The sequence below is a fragment of the Drosophila ananassae genome, chromosome 3R, assembly GCF_017639315.1.
Source record: "Drosophila ananassae strain 14024-0371.13 chromosome 3R, ASM1763931v2, whole genome shotgun sequence".
Taxonomy (NCBI): domain Eukaryota; kingdom Metazoa; phylum Arthropoda; class Insecta; order Diptera; family Drosophilidae; genus Drosophila; species Drosophila ananassae.
In genome coordinates, this window is record NC_057930.1 from 16492980 (window position 1) to 16511889 (window position 18910).

Below are 18910 nucleotides of genomic sequence, written 5' to 3' on the forward strand. Positions count from 1 at the left end.
TCTTTTATTAGCTGTCACTTAATCGGAAGGAGATTTTCAAAAGCTGTCACTTGGCATCATAATTAGTAATTAAATTTAGTAGAATAGTGGCATTATTTCACAATATTTTTTCATAACAATGATATATCTTATCAAAAATTATCCCAACAGCATGAGAATTAAGGTTCAAAACATGAGATAAGCAATAACTCTTTGTCATTATTTTACTCTTCAAAGTTCATTAGTTACTTTCACCCAAAAAAAAAATATAGAAGCAAAGCCATAATTGAAACGCTTGACTTTACAGAGACCTAACACACAAAAGGCCAGGGCAGGCTGGGCCAAAAAATTATCAGTGAAACGCTCCCCACAATCTTTAACACCTTTTGATGATCTAATAAATGCGACATGATTTTCAAAAAAGGCCCCAAGCCCCAGAAAAACGTCCCAAAGAATCGAGAGCAGCACAATAAGAGAGAATAAAGGGGGGAAAAGGCAAAAGCACACACATGCCGGCCGCCGCCGACGAAAACATCGTGAACCATGAGAAGGCCAGGCCATATACGAGCGCACTAAGCCCCCTATATAGGAGGTATACGTATATCATCATGATCATTACAAACATACATATATAGTTCAACTGGCACTTGGACAAACAAGGCGATAAGACGCCGCGGCCAGAGCACAACACTTGAGATACAAGAAATCACGTAAAAATAAAAAAAAGAAAGAAAACTGAAACTGAACCGAACTGAACTCGAACTCGAACCCCAGCGCTGAAACATAGCGATGCAGATAGAGAGATACTTGGTGGGTAGTACCTTAGGGGTTTATCTATTAAAATGTTGTGCAATAATTCTATTATGATCCTTATACAAGGGGGCTATCTAGCACACACTCCCCATCAAGTATCAGGGGCAGGAAAGGCCAATCGGTTCAGGGTCTTGTGCCATAAGATAGACCCCAATCGCTCTCATTCACACTGCCCCTGATACGAATCCGAATCCGAATCCGAATCAGAACCCGATTCTGAACCAGAGAGACCCTATTTATCAGCGTGCTTCAATATTACCTTCTTGACTTTGTGTGATACTTGGGTGTTGTTCTCTTGTTGTACACTCGGTGTGTGTACTCTTCTTAAGGGGGGGGGGGGGCGAACAAGTCGAGACCAGGGAACAAAGGTTGAACCCTGTCAGGCAGCGGTTTGCATAAAGGCTAAAGGGGGTAAGCTATTTGGTTTTCAAATGAGGTCAAAAGAAATAATAAAATACAGCTGATAAGCCACAATGGACTCACTGACTGGCTAGCTATCCATGCCATGCCATGCCACTCGTTCATGAAAGTCAAATGTGAGGGCCGAGACCGAAATCAACTATCTATGATTGGTTGCGTCAGAGGTTAAGCTCTTTTTTCTGGTATTTTTCCCCAAGGTCTGCCCTATAGACTTCCAGACCGTAGACGGTAGACGGCACAGTGCATGTGACCTATCAGGGGCAGCTGTTTCGGGTCAATTTATAGAAATTATTATGAGGAGACTACTATGTATTATATTTGCTGGCGATGATTGAAAAATGGTTGGTCACATGACAGGTCGGCCTGACGGCAGCTGTGTTTGCACCGAACACCAAACGAATGGCAATGAACCTTCAGAACTCCCCAATCCCCCCATGACTCTCATGGCAGACTAAATGGTGTGAACGTGCCCGGTCCTAAGCTTCGATGTCGGCGTCGTCTATTAGTACTATTGACACTTGTCGACCCGGCGGCGGTGACCGAAATGCGGCCTGTCACTGTGCGGATCAGTCACAGAGACTCATACCCGTACTCGTACTCACAGATACACGTTCCCCACTAGCCGCACCACCTCAGGTGGGGCTGGGAGGGGAAAAAACAACAACATACATAGCACATCCAACTGGAAAAAGTCAACAGTGTCGCGCATGGCACATGTTGCTTGGGTCGAACTCTCTATCTGTCTCTGTTTCTATACCTATTCCTATCTCTATTTCTAGTAGTTTTTTTTTATAAACAAACCCCTTGGCCCTACCGTATCCGCCTCCCATGATCATCATCATCATCATCATTGGGTTCGACATTCGGCACTTAGCACCATTGGCACCAAGCGATGCCAATCAGAGGTCTTTGGGGAGAGAGCTGACCGGGACCGGGCAAGCGGGACCCGGAACGATCGCCAAGCAACGAAAAAAACAAACCAACTTAAATGGCCCAGCACAGTGGGATGAAATTGTTGAAATTTTGGACATAGTTTTTGGAGGAAATAACTAACAAATATGATAAGCAACAGCCTATTGTTGACCTTAAAAAAAGTATAATATTTAAGCTAAAAAATAGAAAGATTTAGAAACCTTTTCCCCACTGTCTAACCACTTTAGGGCAGTTGATTTTGGTTTTATCTGTTTTTTTTCTGCCTTCCATAGACACACACTTAATTCTATGCTAACCAATGATAAACCTAATTTTATGATAACGCCCCGACCAACTTATTAAAAAGCATATATATTCCATATATATTCCCACTCCCCAGAGGGTGAAATTCGATATGAAACGAGCTCCGAGAGCGGAGAGGAGCAGAGCTTCCAGCCAGAACCACCTGCAATTTCGGTGTACGATTCGAGGCCCGATTGTACGTAACGAGCGTTAAACTACAAATTGTTGTTAATTTCGGTTGTAAATATTTCATTTAATTATTTATGCTGTGTGCTTTGGCAGCTGAACATGATCTAGCACCGGGTCTCACTGGCTCTATAGGTATAGGCTTTTGTGTCTGGGACTGGATCTGGGTGCTGGCGAGGGGGCTTCCATCAATTTACACCTTCTGGCGGGGGATTTGGAGACACGATTGTGCCTCGGGCTAGTACAGGTCATCGCTGCTACATGGATTTGCTTCTTATTTTCATTTATTTTGTATTTTTTCTACCATTTGAATTAAAAACTTAATTATGTATGAGTGACAAACAAACAATTTTTGGCACTGCGGATAATCACTAAAGGCGCGCCACAAAAAGTTCAATGTATGGAGCTCTCCAGCCCTCCCAATGAAGTCAAATTTCCATTCCGGCTGCCCTACTGTACGTGGGGCACTGCTTGGACCCTGGTTCACCCCAGTAATTAGCTTAAAGGTTCAGCACTGCGGGTCAATGATTTGTTAACATATCTTAACCTTTGGGGTTCGGAGACAGTTAATGGGGTCTGTGGTTCCAATAATTCATGAACTTCTTGCTACGCACTTTTTAATCAGCTTATTTTTTTTGCTTTCTATAACTGGTTACAGGTAACGCACCCACCGATATACTGCAGCAGAAGCCAGCCAAGGCCACCACCGCCATTGTGGGCGGTCGCAGTGCAGCCCAACCGACGGCGACCCACGACGACCACCGGACCATAGCGGCCTCCACCAAACGGAAGCATCTGGAGCGCTTGGCCAGCGATCTCCGGCAACTGGGCCAACAGGGTAGAGAGCAGGACAGAAGCCACACCACGGACCTCGCCTCCGCCGGAAAGATGCTCAGCGAGCGCTCGATCCTGCTCAGCGGTTATGGGGCCATCGAGAGCAGCGCCAAGAAGCTGAGCGAAGCGACCTCCGGCGGTGGGGCGGGCGGCATGGTCAGTCAGTCGGCCATTACGCCCACCACCACACCCCTGGGCATGTCCAGCGCCCCCTCCACCTCCACGTCCTCCGCCCCCATGCCCTCCTCCGCCTCGGCCAGCAACACTGCCACGGTGGCCGCCGCCTATGCGGCCCTCTACTTGGAGAAGGTCAAGAACGAGAAGTACTCGCAGATGGACAATCACAAGGATGCTCTCATGATGGAGGTCAAGCCTATGGTGACCATACACAACAACAACAACAATAATGCTATCAACAACAACAACAGCAGTAGCAACCACCATTCGAGTCACCAGCCACAGCACCTGAGCGTCAAGAGGGAGCGCCTCAGTCCGGGGAGCAACAGTAGCAGCCACAATGGCGAAGTCACCGTCAGTTCATTTGCCAGGTGAGGTTTAAGGTTAAGTTTTAGTTTGTTAATTAATAAAAATTAAAAAAAGGTATGATTAATAGCTTAATTAATAGTATAAAGTAGGAGTAGGAGTAGGAGTAGGTTCTGGTCATGGTTGTCTCTCTGTTAGGATACTGGTTTCTAAAGTACTAATCATAAAATAAAACACACACTTTTGATAAATAATTTAGTAAATTATTATGCAAATATATGGAACACCAGAATCCTGTGCCTTTGCTAAACGACTGTCGAGTGCTGTTGGTTGTCCCCGCTCCTTGAATATCAGTCCTGTTTACATGGAATCCTCGTCGCGGTGCGCTCGCCTTGTCTCGACATCTTCCGGATCGTCGGAGGACGCCATGTGGCAGACCTCGGTGTGGTTGAACATATGATTGTAGTGCTCCCGCCTCAGTTCCAGGAAGCGCAGTCTACGCCGGAGTCGCTCCTCGGCGGATTCGTTGGGTATAGAGTGATTGGAATCGGGAATGGTGAGGGTTATCGAGGGAGCGCCGGACATCACAGTCTTGGACTGGGGGGATCGCAGAATAGAGGGTATGACAGTGAGGGGCATGACATCACTCCCATCCTCTGGACTATCCGTGGTGCCAGAGCCCGTCTCGTCGGAAACCAAATCCCTACCATCCTTCTCCTGGTCAGACATTATTTTTTTGTAAGGAGCTGTAATATTTTAGTGTCGAAACCCACAGTGATTGCAAAGCACGTGTGTTTTCGAGGAAAGCAGCTCTATTCCTGGACGATTTGTCAAGCCTGTCAGCGCCTGACAAATGAATTAACATTTTAATAAATTAATACCTCGAGAAGAAACCAAATCGATCTGGCTTCTGTTCAGAGCCGATTCGAGTCGAGGCGAGTCGAGTGTGGAGTAAATTAATCAAAAAAGCCAACAAAGAAAAAGGGAAACCGCCGAGAGCACACGTCTGCTGTCAAATAGAGGCTGCCTCCAGTAACAAAGAACCCACTGCCCACTGAATGAAAAACGGCTTTTGAAAAACTTGATATTTAAACCAAAAAAAAAAAAAATAGAAACAAAAAATTAATAAGACACAGACAGAGTAGGAGACCGCCGAGATAGAGACTGAAAACAGATTTGACAACCAAAATCATCGGCAATTAATACGCGCAACTAAATTAATGGCGTCAAAGATTATATTCCGACTAATATAAATAAAAGCAATTTATCTTCCACAAGCCTTAGGCCTCGTCTACAAGCATAGATGGACACAGCGAGATACAAAGCCACCAATTGGTGGATACATTTTGGCCATTCGCTCCGTCCGTCCATATTAATATTAATGAGCCGTGGTGGTCGATCGCCACCTTAGGTGTGGACACCGACTGGTCACGAAAGATTCCGATATGGATTTTTAGTCTCAGACTTGGCAGGGTGGCCAGCTGTCCGATCGTCCGATTAAATACATCGGATTAGACGCATCATTTTCATCATTAATAATTCTTAATCCGCAAATTAGTTAAGCTTATTAGGGAAAGGGGCAGGCAGTCTTAGGGCCCTCTCGAACAGACCAAGAAGTGAGAGCTCTCGAGCGTTGTTTATATCATAAATTTTGGGCTTTTCGGGCGAATTAATGGAAATTTATTCCAGGTTCTCGAGTATTTAATTCAAAATATATCTATATCTATGCATAACTTGATCATATCTGGTTCCATTCACAAATCTGAGTTGGTCCATTCATTTTTGTTGGATATTCAGCCTTTTTGATGAATTTTTCAAGCATTTGTGGGGCTATTCATTGATGTTTTTCGCCAAACTATTAAAAGATAGTGATCATATATGATCATACTGGGTCACGATCACCTCCCAAGTCGATATATCTGTTTGATTGAGAGACATCTTCTTTGGATATCCCTTCTTTTCTTAAAAATCAATCAGAATAGTCGGGATCAGAATACTATTTCTGATAGCTATCCTAGAAAGGTAATTTTTTTTAGTCCTATCTATCAGATCACCTCCCAAGTTGACTTATCTGTCTGATTAAACGAGAACCCCATTGGATTTTCCCGCTTCTCGTAGCTCGTAATATTCAGAATGTTCGGTATCAGCTTATTATTTCATTTAGCCAGCAGTTAGACCCTAGATCTGACATTTTTAAAGAGTATTGATCACAGTATTGAGTACAGATCAAACTTGAACATTATAAGTTCTTAGTTGAAAGATATTCACTTTTTAACCACCCTTTCTTAGCTATCAGTCAGAATATAGATAGCCTAGAACTGACTCTTTTTGGTAGTATTACAAAGTATCAACCTCAAGGAAATGGATTAAATATTTGTAAGATCGATCTATGATAGTTTACATCAACTTCAGAGAGAGATCTGCTAACATTTTGGATTTATTTGTGACAAGACAACATCAAGACCTAAAGATTATGATGAAAATAATACTATAATCTGTTCAAAAGCCAAAAATAAGCTTCAATCTCTGGTTAGATGGATAAATGCCAGTGTAGGCGTAACAATAGACACCATTTGCATACCGGGGCGGGCACATGTTGCCTTGCCTTGCCATGCCGGGTTGTATAATGAAAACCAATTAGGCATGCCACCGATCTTAGGATCTGTGGGCCAGCCAGTCAGCCAGCCAGCCAGCCAATGGGCCCCACAGATCGCGATTGGAGCGATGTGGTAGAGTTCACTGTAGCAGTAGTTAACATAATCGCCACCATAAGCCATTTTTTGTGTTGATCTGTGGCGCTGTTCAAACAATTGCCGAGAACAAGCAACAAAACACAACTAAGTAGCTGCTACCAATCGCCAAAGCAATTTGCAATAATCAACATTTTTAACAAAATCCAAAAAATAAGCAACACAAGACACACCAAAAAAAAAGAGGCAAAAAGGAGCAACAAAGTTGTAAGCAGCGGAGGCAACACGGCGAACAAAATAACAGAAACCGAACAAAAAAATCGACATCCAGCAGATCACGATAAATCAATTGCAACAAAAAGTGCAACAACAGGGATGGGAGGGGTTAACCATGAGAGGGATGTCTGGCAGGGGGGCTGCAATGGGTTAAGGGTGGGGCAAGGCGGAGGGGAGCCGGCTGATATATATAAGTCTGTGCCACAGCCTCCGAAAGAACAACACGACATGACCAACGACCAGAGACTGCAGCGACGACGACGACGTGCAGCACGAGTTTCCCCCTTCGGTGGCTGGGGCATGCCACAACCACCTAGCCCCAGTGGCATGCAGCTAGCAGCCAGTGTTGCTGGCCATTAGCTATTAGCCTTCAAAAATGGCTAAAACGGAGTAGGGAAATGGCCAAACTTGAGCCCCCAAGCCAAGGAGGCAGATCTCTTGGCCGGCAACCCAAAGTTTTTGGCTTTTTTGAAATAGAGGCAGGCACTTGCAGCTGCCACTGGCTGTGGCAACAAGCATTTTGGTTTAGGAGGTGACCGCTGCCGCTGCTGCAGCCACTACTGCCACTGCCACTGCCGATCTGGCCTGAAATCTATGCTGATTATTTTATTTTATTTTTTTTTCCCCCACAAAGTCTTGCGTGGCTTGGCTCGTGTTTGGGGAGAGCTCTGGCCAGGAATAGCCAGCCAGTGGTTGAGATTTCGAAAGCGGATACCGTGGCAGGGAGTGGCGCGGGGGGCAGCACAAGGTTGGTGGCATGTCCGGGCAGTAGTTGCATATGAGTTATGGCCGCAAATGCCCGACATGGGTTAACATGAGTGGTCTCGTTCAGGATTCTCGATCGGAGAGCCTCCCAAATGAAAATGTTTTTAAAGGACAAGGAATTCTCAGACTCAGGTAGGAGGAAGAGATCATTGGGATGCGAATTATGGAACTACAGGCAGGATCCCCCATCGAGCCAACTCTCCCAGGCCTTTCACCTGCAATCCAACTGCTTCCGCCGAGCAAGCTCCTTGGGAAAATGCTGTTCCCATGTCCCATCGCATTAGTAATCGCCTTGCCGCTTGGCCAGAGAACCAAGCCAGTTATCAGTGGGGGCCTGGAAATCTAGACTCTGTTTCCTCCGAGCCGAGAAGAACTCTCACGGAAGCCGCTTATTAGCATGTCAAAGCCAAGAGGTCCAGAGCTGGCTGGACCACTTCGCGGAATGACAAATAATCCAATTGTATGCGACACCTTTTCGGGGCGGGATAATTAAATTTTAATGCAAATTTATGATTGGCTTTGGGCTCTCCAAGTGTCTCACATATCAGAAATATATGGAGAGCTGATGTCACACCACTGATGTCTCCCACTTATGCAAAACCTGCTAAATGTTCTACTTAACATAACTAATGGGTTTCCCATTTCGTTTTAGATCTCGCAGCGCCACGCCCTCCTCGTCGTCTCTCCGCGGCGGCGGCGGTGGCGGTGGTGTCTCACCCAACCAGCAACAGTCCCAGCAACAACAACAGCGCCTGAGTCCGCCCAGTGCCCAGACGGCAGCTGCCACATCCTCGGCCACTGCCTCATCTACCGCAACGCACATGCCGCTGCACAATTTGTCGACGAATTTGTTGAATAGCATCCAGCAGCAGCAGCAGCAGCAGCAACATCGCAACAGCAGCAGCAGCTCCAACAGCACCACTGGCCAGGCGGATGGTGGAGGTGGCACGGCGAGTGCCACAGACTTCTCCACCCGCAACTATTCGGATATAATGCGGTGTCTGGCCGCCAAGTACAACAACACCAATCCAAATGAGTGAGTAGAGCTTCTTAAAATAGGTTTAATGTTTTCCGATTTGGTGGCTAATACCTGCTGCTACTTGCAACTTCCTTCAGCCACAATGCCACACGTCGCAACTCCTACTACGACAACAGCAACAGTGGCAGCTCGGCAGCGGCCGCAACAGGAGCCGGACCGGGTGCCGCCAACACTGCCTCCAGTTCCGCCCTCAAGTCAGCCAGCAGCAGCAGCTCCAGTGGCAGCTCCAGCGGCCTCAGCAGCTCCAAGAAGCACTCACCATCGGCCACTGCGGCAGCTGCAGCATCGGGGAATGTTACAGCCTCCGGTAACCTGGCCAAGGAGAGCAAGATGAGCGGCGGTGGGGGCGTGGGCTGTGCCACAGCCCCGGGCAGTGGCTCGTCCCTGTCGCAACTGGCCCCGCCTCCAGCAGCGCCTTCGCCCACGGAGCAGGCCAAGAGCCAAATGGCCGCCGTGGTGGCCGCCGCCAGTGTCTCTCCGTTTATGACCAACTTTCTGCCCTTCTCGTCCGGCATTTTTCCGCCGCTGATAGACATGAGCAGCACCCAGGCTTTATTGACTCTGGTGAGTAGATCTTAGCCCCTTTATGCCCAATCCCCATGTCTAAAAATTCTCCATCCAGGCACGCGCAATAAAAGACGCCCAAATCCAGGAGATCCTGCGCTCTAAGCAGCAGCGCTCCGGGTCGAATGCCTCCTCGCCGAACGCGAATGCGACGGGCACACCACGTTCCAGTGCCACACTCAATGCCGCACTGCAGCAGGCCGCCCAATTTGTAACACCCGCTCTCATGTACTCGGCCCAGTTGCAACAGCAACAGCAACAGCAGCAGCAACATCAGCGACAGCAACAACAATCGCATCACGCTTCGCGGCAGTCTAGTCCACGTTCCGCAACTGAGAATTTATCGGTGGCGCCGGTAGTCGGTGGTGGTGCTACCTCCTCGATTGCGTCGGCGGCGCCACTGGATCTGAGCTCCCAGCCACCGGCCGCCAAGCGTTTTAAGGCCGAGCGTCGTGCCAGCTCCACTGCCACTACGGCCACAACTGCCACCACAGCCTCATCCGCATCCACACCATCCCCGCCACCGTTGGAGCAGCACCATCAGCACGACGAGACCCATTCGGCATCGGGATCGGGACCAGGAGCTAGCAAGCCTCGCAAGAGGTGCCAAGCCCAGAGTGAGGAGGTAAACTCCTGGACGGTGGACGATGTGTGCGGCTTTGTGGGTGGAATTGATATATGCGCGGAGTATGTCCAGGTAGGCCACAAAAACATGCTACCTCTTAAGCCTATTTTAAGAAAATGAAGCCACAAGGAGGCTCGCTGGGAGAAAGGAGCTGTCGGAGAGTCGACTAATTGAGTTTTATGGTGGAAGTGGCAGGGACAAATACCTACCTTCTAGGAAGTAATCCTTTTATATTTCTCCAACTAAGTTGGAGCAGAGTCTTGTTTTTGAAGAAAATAATACTTGAAGAGCTTCTTCTGAGAGCAGAGGAATGTGAAAAGATTCCTAAACCCTATGACAGCTTTCTACACAACTGCAATCGGCAAATCGCTATTATTTTTTGATTCTGGGTTGGGGCTTCCTGCCGAAATCCAAAAACGAGAAGATTAACTATGATTTGGGACGTGAACCCGCTCTGGGGCCGGGCCTGAACTCTCTGACGGTCATTAATGCCAGCCATGCGAGCTCCGTACTGGCACTCCAACTCTCTGCGGAAAACGCTCCACATAGGCAGCTTGGCCTGGCCTAGCCTGGCCTGGAATGGTGGCCAGGTGATCTTTACGACCAGTTCCGGCAAGTTGAACGACTTTTGATCGGTCGGTCAGGGCCTAAGCCTGAAACTGGTGCTGTTTCTGGTGCTGGTGCTTGGATGGGGACTGGGACTCGCTTGAGCTCTAGTTCTTGGTCGCGTTTTTGTTGCAACTCCTCTGACTGGCTTTTGCGGTCGACGATCGGTCAACGTCAGGCGTCATTACCGGACCCAGTTCAGGATCTGCAGATGCCGCCACCCTCTGGCCGCCCGCCAGCCTCCGGTCGCAACGCGTTAATGGAGTGAAAACATGGTCCAAGTCCGATTCGATTGCAAGGAGTTAACAATTAAGCCGGGCCAGGCTGTAGGCTGTAGGCTCCAGGTGATGACACATTTTGATGCATATTAGCCGGCATTTGATATTGGAGGAGACTGGGGGCCTTGAGAGGCGTCTAATTAGCACGCTGAAAGCGGCTTAGCGTGCAGTCGAAGATGAACTAAATCTGTTTCAAAAAAAAAAATCGAAAAAAAATGGGGAAATGGGGGGAAAAATAAATAAGCGACATACACATGACGACCAAGACGACGACGACGACGACCACGACGATGATGATGGAACCAGTTTGGAGGCTGACGTGGTGCCTGACTCCTCCCGAGTTCGAGTCCGCGATAGACAAAAAGGCAATTGGCGTAATATTCAATTGAATTTATGGCCACAACGACACTTGGCCGGCTTTGGTCGCCGGTCGTTGATCGCTGAATGTTGGCTGTTGGCTGTTGGCTGTCGGTTGTCTGTTGTCGGTTGTTGGTTGTTGACTTGACTGTTGGTCTTGGGCTCGGTCTTGGTCGCCTGAACACCTTTTGTGGAGCGGTGGTGTTGCAGTTGCATGAACTTGTTCCGCCAGGCCAGTAATAGAAAAGACCAGCCTCATTTTAGTTTCATTTTTTTTGTTTTTGTTCGCTTTAGCCTTTACTACTCTTGGGTTTGTTTTTTTTTTTTTGACGTTGTCGGTCGTTGAGATATTGTGGAGGTTGTAAATATTTAGTGCAGAGGTTGACTCTGGCCGGGCCGTGGAAATCTATATGAAGACATTGAGAACTGGTTCAGTGACATTGTCCGACGACGGCGACGGCGACGACGACGACAACGTTGTCGCATCATGTTGCAGTCGTTGCAAGTGTTATTGATATTGCCAGTGTGTGTGGAGAGGAGAGCTGCAAGAGCCTCCTCGTTGCAGCTGGGGAGGGGCACGCATGGGTGGCTCGATCCCTGGGCTGCATCGCCTAGCGATGCCAGGCTAGGGTTTATTATCAGGTTAGTGGATTCGCCATAAAAATGCAGATGAAGTCATAAGTTGGACCCGAAGCTCCTCGCGCAGCAGGATGCAATATTTTCTGCATTTAAAATTTCCAGATTTATGGCTATATTAAGGCACAATAATAATTTCTATGCGTGATCAGCGACACGAGCTACAGGAGGGAGCCACTCCCCTTAGCCCAGAATACAAGAATGCCAAATGGATTTTCTGATTGTGTTCTGAGGTAGCGTACAGGTGGGTTGCTGCAGTTCTGGGCTTGGAATGTGGGGTGACCGAGGAGGCCAGTAACCAGATCACTGTCTGCAAGATTAGGCCTGGAATTCCAGCTCCAAAGGAGAGATAACACGGAGATAAGTTACACTTCAGGAAGGCTTTTTATTTCATTTATCTCATGGATAAGCCAAGTTCAAAGTTTCAAAGAGATATCTCTCTTCGCAATCTCCTCCATTACCATAGACACGTCTTCATCAAAATTCTGAAGAATCCAAGAATGACTAATTTATAGTCTTCTCAAGAACCTAAACAAACATCTGCAAACCCCAATGGCTCTGTCAATCTATCAGCATTCCACCTTGAACTTATTTGGAACGAATTAGTTTCTGTCGGTTAATGACAAGCCTGGAATGTTTCCCCTTGGCCCAAAACGGGTTCGTCTAGATCCAAAAAAACGATGAAACGAAAAGGGAGGGGAAAAATAATAGAAATGAACGAAGCTGTTTTGGCGAAGAATCGGCCGACGCAGAGAAGAATCTTGAACCCGCCGCCATTGCCATCGCCATCACCATGTTGGAACCAAAGTACTGACTGCTCTGATCTCTGAGCCGCAGCGCGACTCCCCTAGTACTTATTGTATTTGACATGCCAAATGCCAAAAGTACACGTAGGCGTCATAAGATTCATGACTCGGCTAGCCCACGATGGTTGGCTCTGTCTCTGGATCTAGTTGGGTTTTCTGGTTTTCCGTTGGCGGCAGCCACAGCGGCAGTGCCTTGGGTTCACATAAATGTCAAGCATCGGCAACATGGAGATCAACTTCGTAGCTCTACATTTTGCACCATGGCACCATGGCACCATGGCTAACGCCCCCGAGAAACAAACCGAAGCAAACTAAATCCCCCTGGTTCCAGTTCCAGTACTTCCACTACCAACAGTCCCCTCCAGTTGCCAGCCAGCCAGCTTGCCAGCTAGCCTCGTATGCATTTCAAAGTCGACCCTATTATTAGGCATAAGGTTTCGTTTCGTTTCGTTCATCGTTCGAGTAAACATAAACAACTGACTGAACTGACTGAAAATTCACGTAGTCATCATCATGATCATCATCATCCACCCAATCCCAAACCCAATCCGAATCTGAGTCCCAATGCAGTCTCATATTCAGCAAAATGTCAAAAGCCCCGGCTAGGCCGGCACTTGTCACTTGAGCTTGGGCCCGGAGGTCTCCATTGCCATCTACAAACATTCGATTAGATCCCTCCACCTCCAGCTCCACTCCTCGTTATTTGTTTATCTTAATTCGTATTAAAGTTAGATTTTTTATCGCTTTGCCAACTCGTTACTTAGACTTTGGTCTCCGGGACTCCTTCATAGCGACTCCAAGTGGATATCCGCCAGTTGCAGCCGCGGAGAGTGCGGCTGCAGTCTCATCCATAACTGTCACATGGCTGACTTGGGTTTTATTTATTTTTATATTGGCCTTTTGGCCAGGCACTCTTGTGGCTAACTCCGACCCGGCCAAGTCCCCTGCCGTTCCACATCCCTCCCTTGATTTTCTAAAAAAAAAAAGGGAAATGTGCCTCCACCAGCGTCTCTGGCTGTTTGGTTTTCGGAAATTGATTTGGAAAGTTGCATTAAAATGCAATTTGTTGGTCGACGAGTGTGTTGTTGTTCAGCGTGGAGTGTTATGTGGCCTCTGAGTTGGGTTTTTCTTTCTTGCAACAGGAAGTACTGGCTATGACTCTGCCGAAAAATACAAATTAATTTTCGACTAAGCCGAGTAACGAATGTGAAAGAAATCGGTGAGATTTCAGTGGTACTTCAATTCTGATATTATAATAGATTGGTTGCTTAAGAGCACCCATATCCCCTAGTACATTAACGGTGCTTTTTGTGGCAGAAACAACTGGCAACTTTCATAGCCCAGAGAACCAATGGCGGAGCTTTATTTGAGGCACAAGGAAAGGAAATACCCGACTCGCCTAATGATTATAAACGTAACAATCTAGTTTGCGGCGTTGGCGGTCAACGCATTATCAACAGCAGCAACAGCAACAGTAACAGCAGCAACAACAGCGGCAACAACGACTGTGCAACAACGAGGAACTGGAGGCACGTGCTAAACATGCAACTCCTACTCTTTCCACGACAGACAGCAGTTCCAGCCTCGGCATCGGCCCCAGACACGACCATTCACTCAAGAGACAGCCTCAGTCTCAGTCTCGGCCACTGCCACTGCCTCGACTCTGCCCCTGCCACTGGCGGCAGTGGGCCCTACTATTCCTCTCTCTCCTTTCTTGCCACAAGACCAATATGCTACCATTAATCCATGAATTACTTAAAACCACATTCCGTGCAACGGCAGGGGCAACATTTAAATTGCCCGTTTACCACCATATTTCAATATATATTTTCGGGCACCGCGTTGCATGGATTTCAGAGACGACTCCTCCTTTCCGAAGAGGGGGCTTCCACTATTGCCTAAAAAGAAGAAAAATTGACCAACGACAAGCCATTTCTTGCCTCGCGTTTGGCGATTTGTAGTCTTTTTTTTCGATAATGTTGCACGATAATGATGTCGTCTGTTTGATGATGTTGCTGCCGGGCCTCGTAGCAGGTCAGCCTGCCATCGGTTTAGAGTTTAGACGCGAAAAAAAAGAGTCAGGCCGGCCATGGCAGAGCGGGCAGGATCCCCAACAATCACCTACATTGAAAAAAAAGAGTCAGGCCGGCCATGGCAGAGCGGGCAGGATCCCCAACAATCACCTACATTGAAGGAAAAGTTCTGTCCTTCGGAGGTTTCGGGGCAGGAATCACAGCACGAAAGCAAATGATCGCAATCGCCGGGGACCTGCAAGGCTCCTGCTTCTAATTTCTGCAGGGACAGTGGGTCACAGTCCTTGATTTTCTCCCCAAAACCACTATAGATAGTAGTTCCATTGAGTGTACTCCACTGTGCATACCAGAGTGGAGCAGAGGTTAGATGAAATGTGCAGCGGGCGCAGGTTAGAAGGTGGCCACGGCAACAAAGCCGCCATTTAACTGACAGTCAGCAGCGGCAGCAACCAAGTCAGGCAGCAGCCCCCATTGAGACCCCAGAGACCTCGGAACCAAAGTCAAGACTCGGACTTTGCAGCTGAAGTCGGCGCATGACTGGAAGCACTCACACACACACAGGCCAGAGTGCCACAAAAAAGTAAGAGAAGTCAGCCCGAAAGTCAAATGGCAAGCAGGAGATCATGCCGGGTCTGCAGGTCTGGAGTATAAGGGTCTCGGGTATGGGGTCTTGGGTCTTGGGGTCGGGGAATCTTCTCCGAACCCCGGCAGGTCGTTGCAGCCAACGTCGCTTGTGGTGTGTTATCAAAGCTGATGATGATTATACCCACTTGCACGCCTTTTTTGTGCCCCTACAGGAAGCCAGAAGACCGACCGACCCGGCTTTTGGGTCTTGCAGTCTTACAGTCTTCGGTCTGTGCAGTCTTGGGTCTCCGAGTTCGGAGGCTCCGATGCAATTGGCTACTCGTCGCCATCGCCATCGCCATAGCCGTCGTCTTCGACTTCGTCTTGTTGCATGCATTATTATTATGCGCATGCGCGCAGTTGGCCATATAATCTAAAATTGTATCTTTGGCGTGTAACCCGAGGCACTACTTCTTTTTCTTTTTGATTTTCCTGAGCATCGGCTCCTGCTGCCCCTTGCTGCCTGCGTCCTTCACCTGGTCCGCCCTCTCCCCCCCAGTCCCCCACTCCGAAGCAACAAAATAAACTGATTATGTGCCTACCGCCGATCTCTCCCTCTCCCTGCAACGAAATTAACAGCCCGGCTCCCTCTACGGCTTCTGCTGCTGCTGCTGCTGCAGATTCCTCCTGCCGACCCCCGAGGTTCGGATCGGATTGGATTGGATTGGTTGGAGCTCTCTGTGTTGTTGTGCCCCAAAGGCTGGCAGCGGTGAGCGGGTCACATAAAATTTGCTAATATTTTGACCTTAAGATATAGTATCTGCACTGGCCTCAATGGGATACAGTGGGGCAAAAAGGCATAATGCCAGATATATATTATCATAACTAGATACATTTACAAGACTAATATATTTTATAATATTTTTACTAAACATTAAGCCACTATATGCCACTGTATCTATAGTTTATATTTAAGCCAGGAGCTCTGTAGCTTTGAATAAAAATAAAACTTATTCCCAACATTTGTTCAAGTCAGAGCGCTAGGCTTCCAACCCTATGGCTATTGTTGAATAATTTTTGAAAAATTATTATAAATCAGTAGTTTTCGAAACAGTTTATTGATGGATAGAATACCTGGGGATTAAGGGGGATTGGGTAAACGAATCAATCAAACAGAGCCTTGGCCAGCAATTTAAAAACACCATCGCTCAGCTATCCGTCTCTTCGAGGAAGCAACCAACTCTCGACCAGCTGCAGAGACAGTCTCGGTGCTCTACATGCCAATCAAATCCTACACAAGATTGCGGATAGATTCCAGCACCCCAGTCCAAAGGCCACCAAGTCGGAGGGAGCTCTGAATGCGTAACAAGATCAAACCACAGCTACCGCACTCGGATACGCTGCTTGAAGCTCCATCCGGACACTTGGACAGGTTGGGACAGGTGGACGGCGCGCAGCGGAGGATGTTTGGCATTAAGCGTAATTGTTGGCTTGCTGGGCTGAACCAGAAGAGAAAAATATCATTAAATACTCGGTACTGTGAACCAAAAGTCAAAGGCAGAGAAACAAGTATAGAAGATTTGATATCCTTTAAATGGTATTTAATAAAATATTGAATTAAATTATGGAGGTTGGTGAAAAACTTCATTGAAACTTAGGGATGGGGATTCTTTATTCTCCAACTATTCCTTATTGGATCTTAGTCTTTTAATATTTATATTATAGATATACCTATTTACTTATTATTTTATTAACTTCTTATATTAATTTTAAAGATATCTCACTGGATAGTAACCAGTTCATAACACTCTTTTTCTGACTTCTGACTCTGTAGGCTGTCTTTTTGTATTTTTTTTTTTTGGTGGGCAGACACCGATACAAGCCAAAGGTTGCTGATGGGCAACTGGAACTTGGTACTTGCCACTGCCGGCAATCAGGTCGCCGTCTTAGTCTTGGGCCAGCTCTCTGGGTTCGGGCTGGGGTTCGGGTTTTGGCCCGGCTGGAACGTGGCCAGACATGAAGAATTACAATGAGTAGGTAGTTGGGCGCAATTGACGGTGGCTCAGCCCCTACTGTGGCTGCTGCTGTTGCTTTGGCTTTGACTTCGACTTCGACTTCAGCATCGACTTTGGCTAAAAATCCAAAAAAGAAACACAAGCTCCAACCTCTGCAAGTCGGCAGCAGGTCGGCCCACGTTCTGCGATCAGCGCTCCACTCAACTCTGGCGGTTGGGCGAGCTCCCGGGCATAGGTAGCACAAAAAGCTGTTCAATTTAGAATTCAAATTGTTGTCTTCGCTTCTTGTCTTCCCCTGCCTGGCCCCTGGCCCCTTTCTCTCAACAGAGCCCACCATTTTCTGGCCGGTTGTTTGGCTGACTGGCTGGCTGGCTGGCTGGCTGTAGGGTTAAGCAGGTCAAAATCCGTACAACTAAATTGAGCCCAGAAATACAATTGAGACGAACCGAACCCCGGAACCCTGGAAAGAGACCTCTTTTCGCGGCCAGTAGAATTCATTTTGTTTTCGCTGTCCCTCCTCACCCAGCCGGGATTTTCGAAATTAAAATGTATTTCCAGGGCGTAGAGGGGCTATCAGGAGGTAAAGAATACCCATTGGGGTGACCAGAAGCAGCCAGAAGCACTTTCGTAGCTGCTTATTAGCGTGTGATGTGTCTTTTGGGCAAAAAAAGAAAAAAATGTTTCTGATTTGGACGCAGATGCGGACGGAGATGGGTTCTGGCTGTAAGATTTCAAACGGATGAGGACCTGGCACGTTTTAAATTTGACGCTCCATACGCCCTCCAGACCCTGCTATTAATTTATTTTGCAAAAACATTCCAGGGCCTTGGATTATCCCCACATGTTCGGCCTTTTAATTTTCGGTCATTGGTATGCATACCAGAGATGGGTGCGTGAGGGGAATGTGGATAAAGTCAGATATTTAGAAGGGATTTGGAGGTAGACCTATTATATAACTATGTTTTTATTATCTATAGTTTTGAAATATTTGTAAATCTAAAACAGAGTCAAATCCATAGTTTTATCTTCTAGTCTATGTATTATCTCTGTTATATAATTACCTTTTTATTACCTTAAGTTTTAAAATATTTTAAACTCTAATAACTCTATAAACAAAACTCAAAACTAACCGATAGTGGTATCTCTAACTTCCAGTCTGATGTCTCTTTTTTAGCCGAATATTTTAAGCAAAACAAGAATCAATTTTATGGGTTTGTTTTATGATTGAAACCCACTTGAATTCTATGTAAATATTGCGCAACAAACTAACTTTATTGGGTCTAAACTTTATAGCTCTATTAAATAGGAAGAAAAGGCGAACTGGCCCAGCTGGGAGTCTCGAACCGAACAAATATTTACGAGTTCTTTGGCTTTGACTTTGGGCCAACTTTTGACGAATCATTCCGAGGCTGAGTATGCAAATTATTCTCCATATATCCAGCATTCATTGATATTTGACCATCTTCCGACCATGGTCAGGTCACTCTCGCCCCAAGACAAATAGCTCTGTTCAAACTCGAACTATAAAGTTTAATTATATTTGAAAAAAGAGTATGGCTTTTGGGTGGAGTTCAAAGATTATCTCCAGATTAGCTGGAGGAGGAGGAGTAAACTTATGTTCTAACCAAACTTATGTTCTATTTTGTGGCTTTTGGACTCTCGGACATATGCTAATTTTCAATCAAGAATCGTGTATTTATTGTGATTGACAAATAGATATGAACTG

At 46.9% G+C, this 18910-nt stretch overlaps 2 protein-coding genes across 3 annotated transcripts in view; one reads left to right on the top strand and one right to left on the bottom strand.

Moving 5' to 3' along the window:
* The window catches only part of LOC6497062 (putative uncharacterized protein DDB_G0277255), a 50302-nt gene that overhangs the window by 24808 nt on the left and 6584 nt on the right, over positions 1-18910 (top strand). For both annotated transcript variants that reach the window (XM_044716559.1, XM_014906025.3), the window contains 4 exons: positions 3272-3995; positions 8314-8697; positions 8778-9264; positions 9323-9961. In XM_044716559.1, coding sequence (XP_044572494.1) covers positions 3272-3995; positions 8314-8697; positions 8778-9264; positions 9323-9961 — 2234 coding nt within the window. The remainder of the gene's footprint in view (positions 1-3271; positions 3996-8313; positions 8698-8777; positions 9265-9322; positions 9962-18910) is intronic.
* On the bottom strand, positions 4038-4804 carry LOC6498442. Its single transcript, XM_001962792.4, has one exon. The coding sequence runs from the start codon at positions 4657-4659 to the stop codon at positions 4291-4293; it is 369 nt and encodes a 122-aa protein (XP_001962828.1). The 5' UTR covers positions 4660-4804; the 3' UTR covers positions 4038-4290.

What these genes read in the sequence shown, in the direction of transcription:
- LOC6498442 (XM_001962792.4), bottom strand. Translation starts at nt 4,659, where the DNA reads ATGTCTGACCAGGAGAAGGATGGTAGGGATTTGGTTTCCGACGAGACG.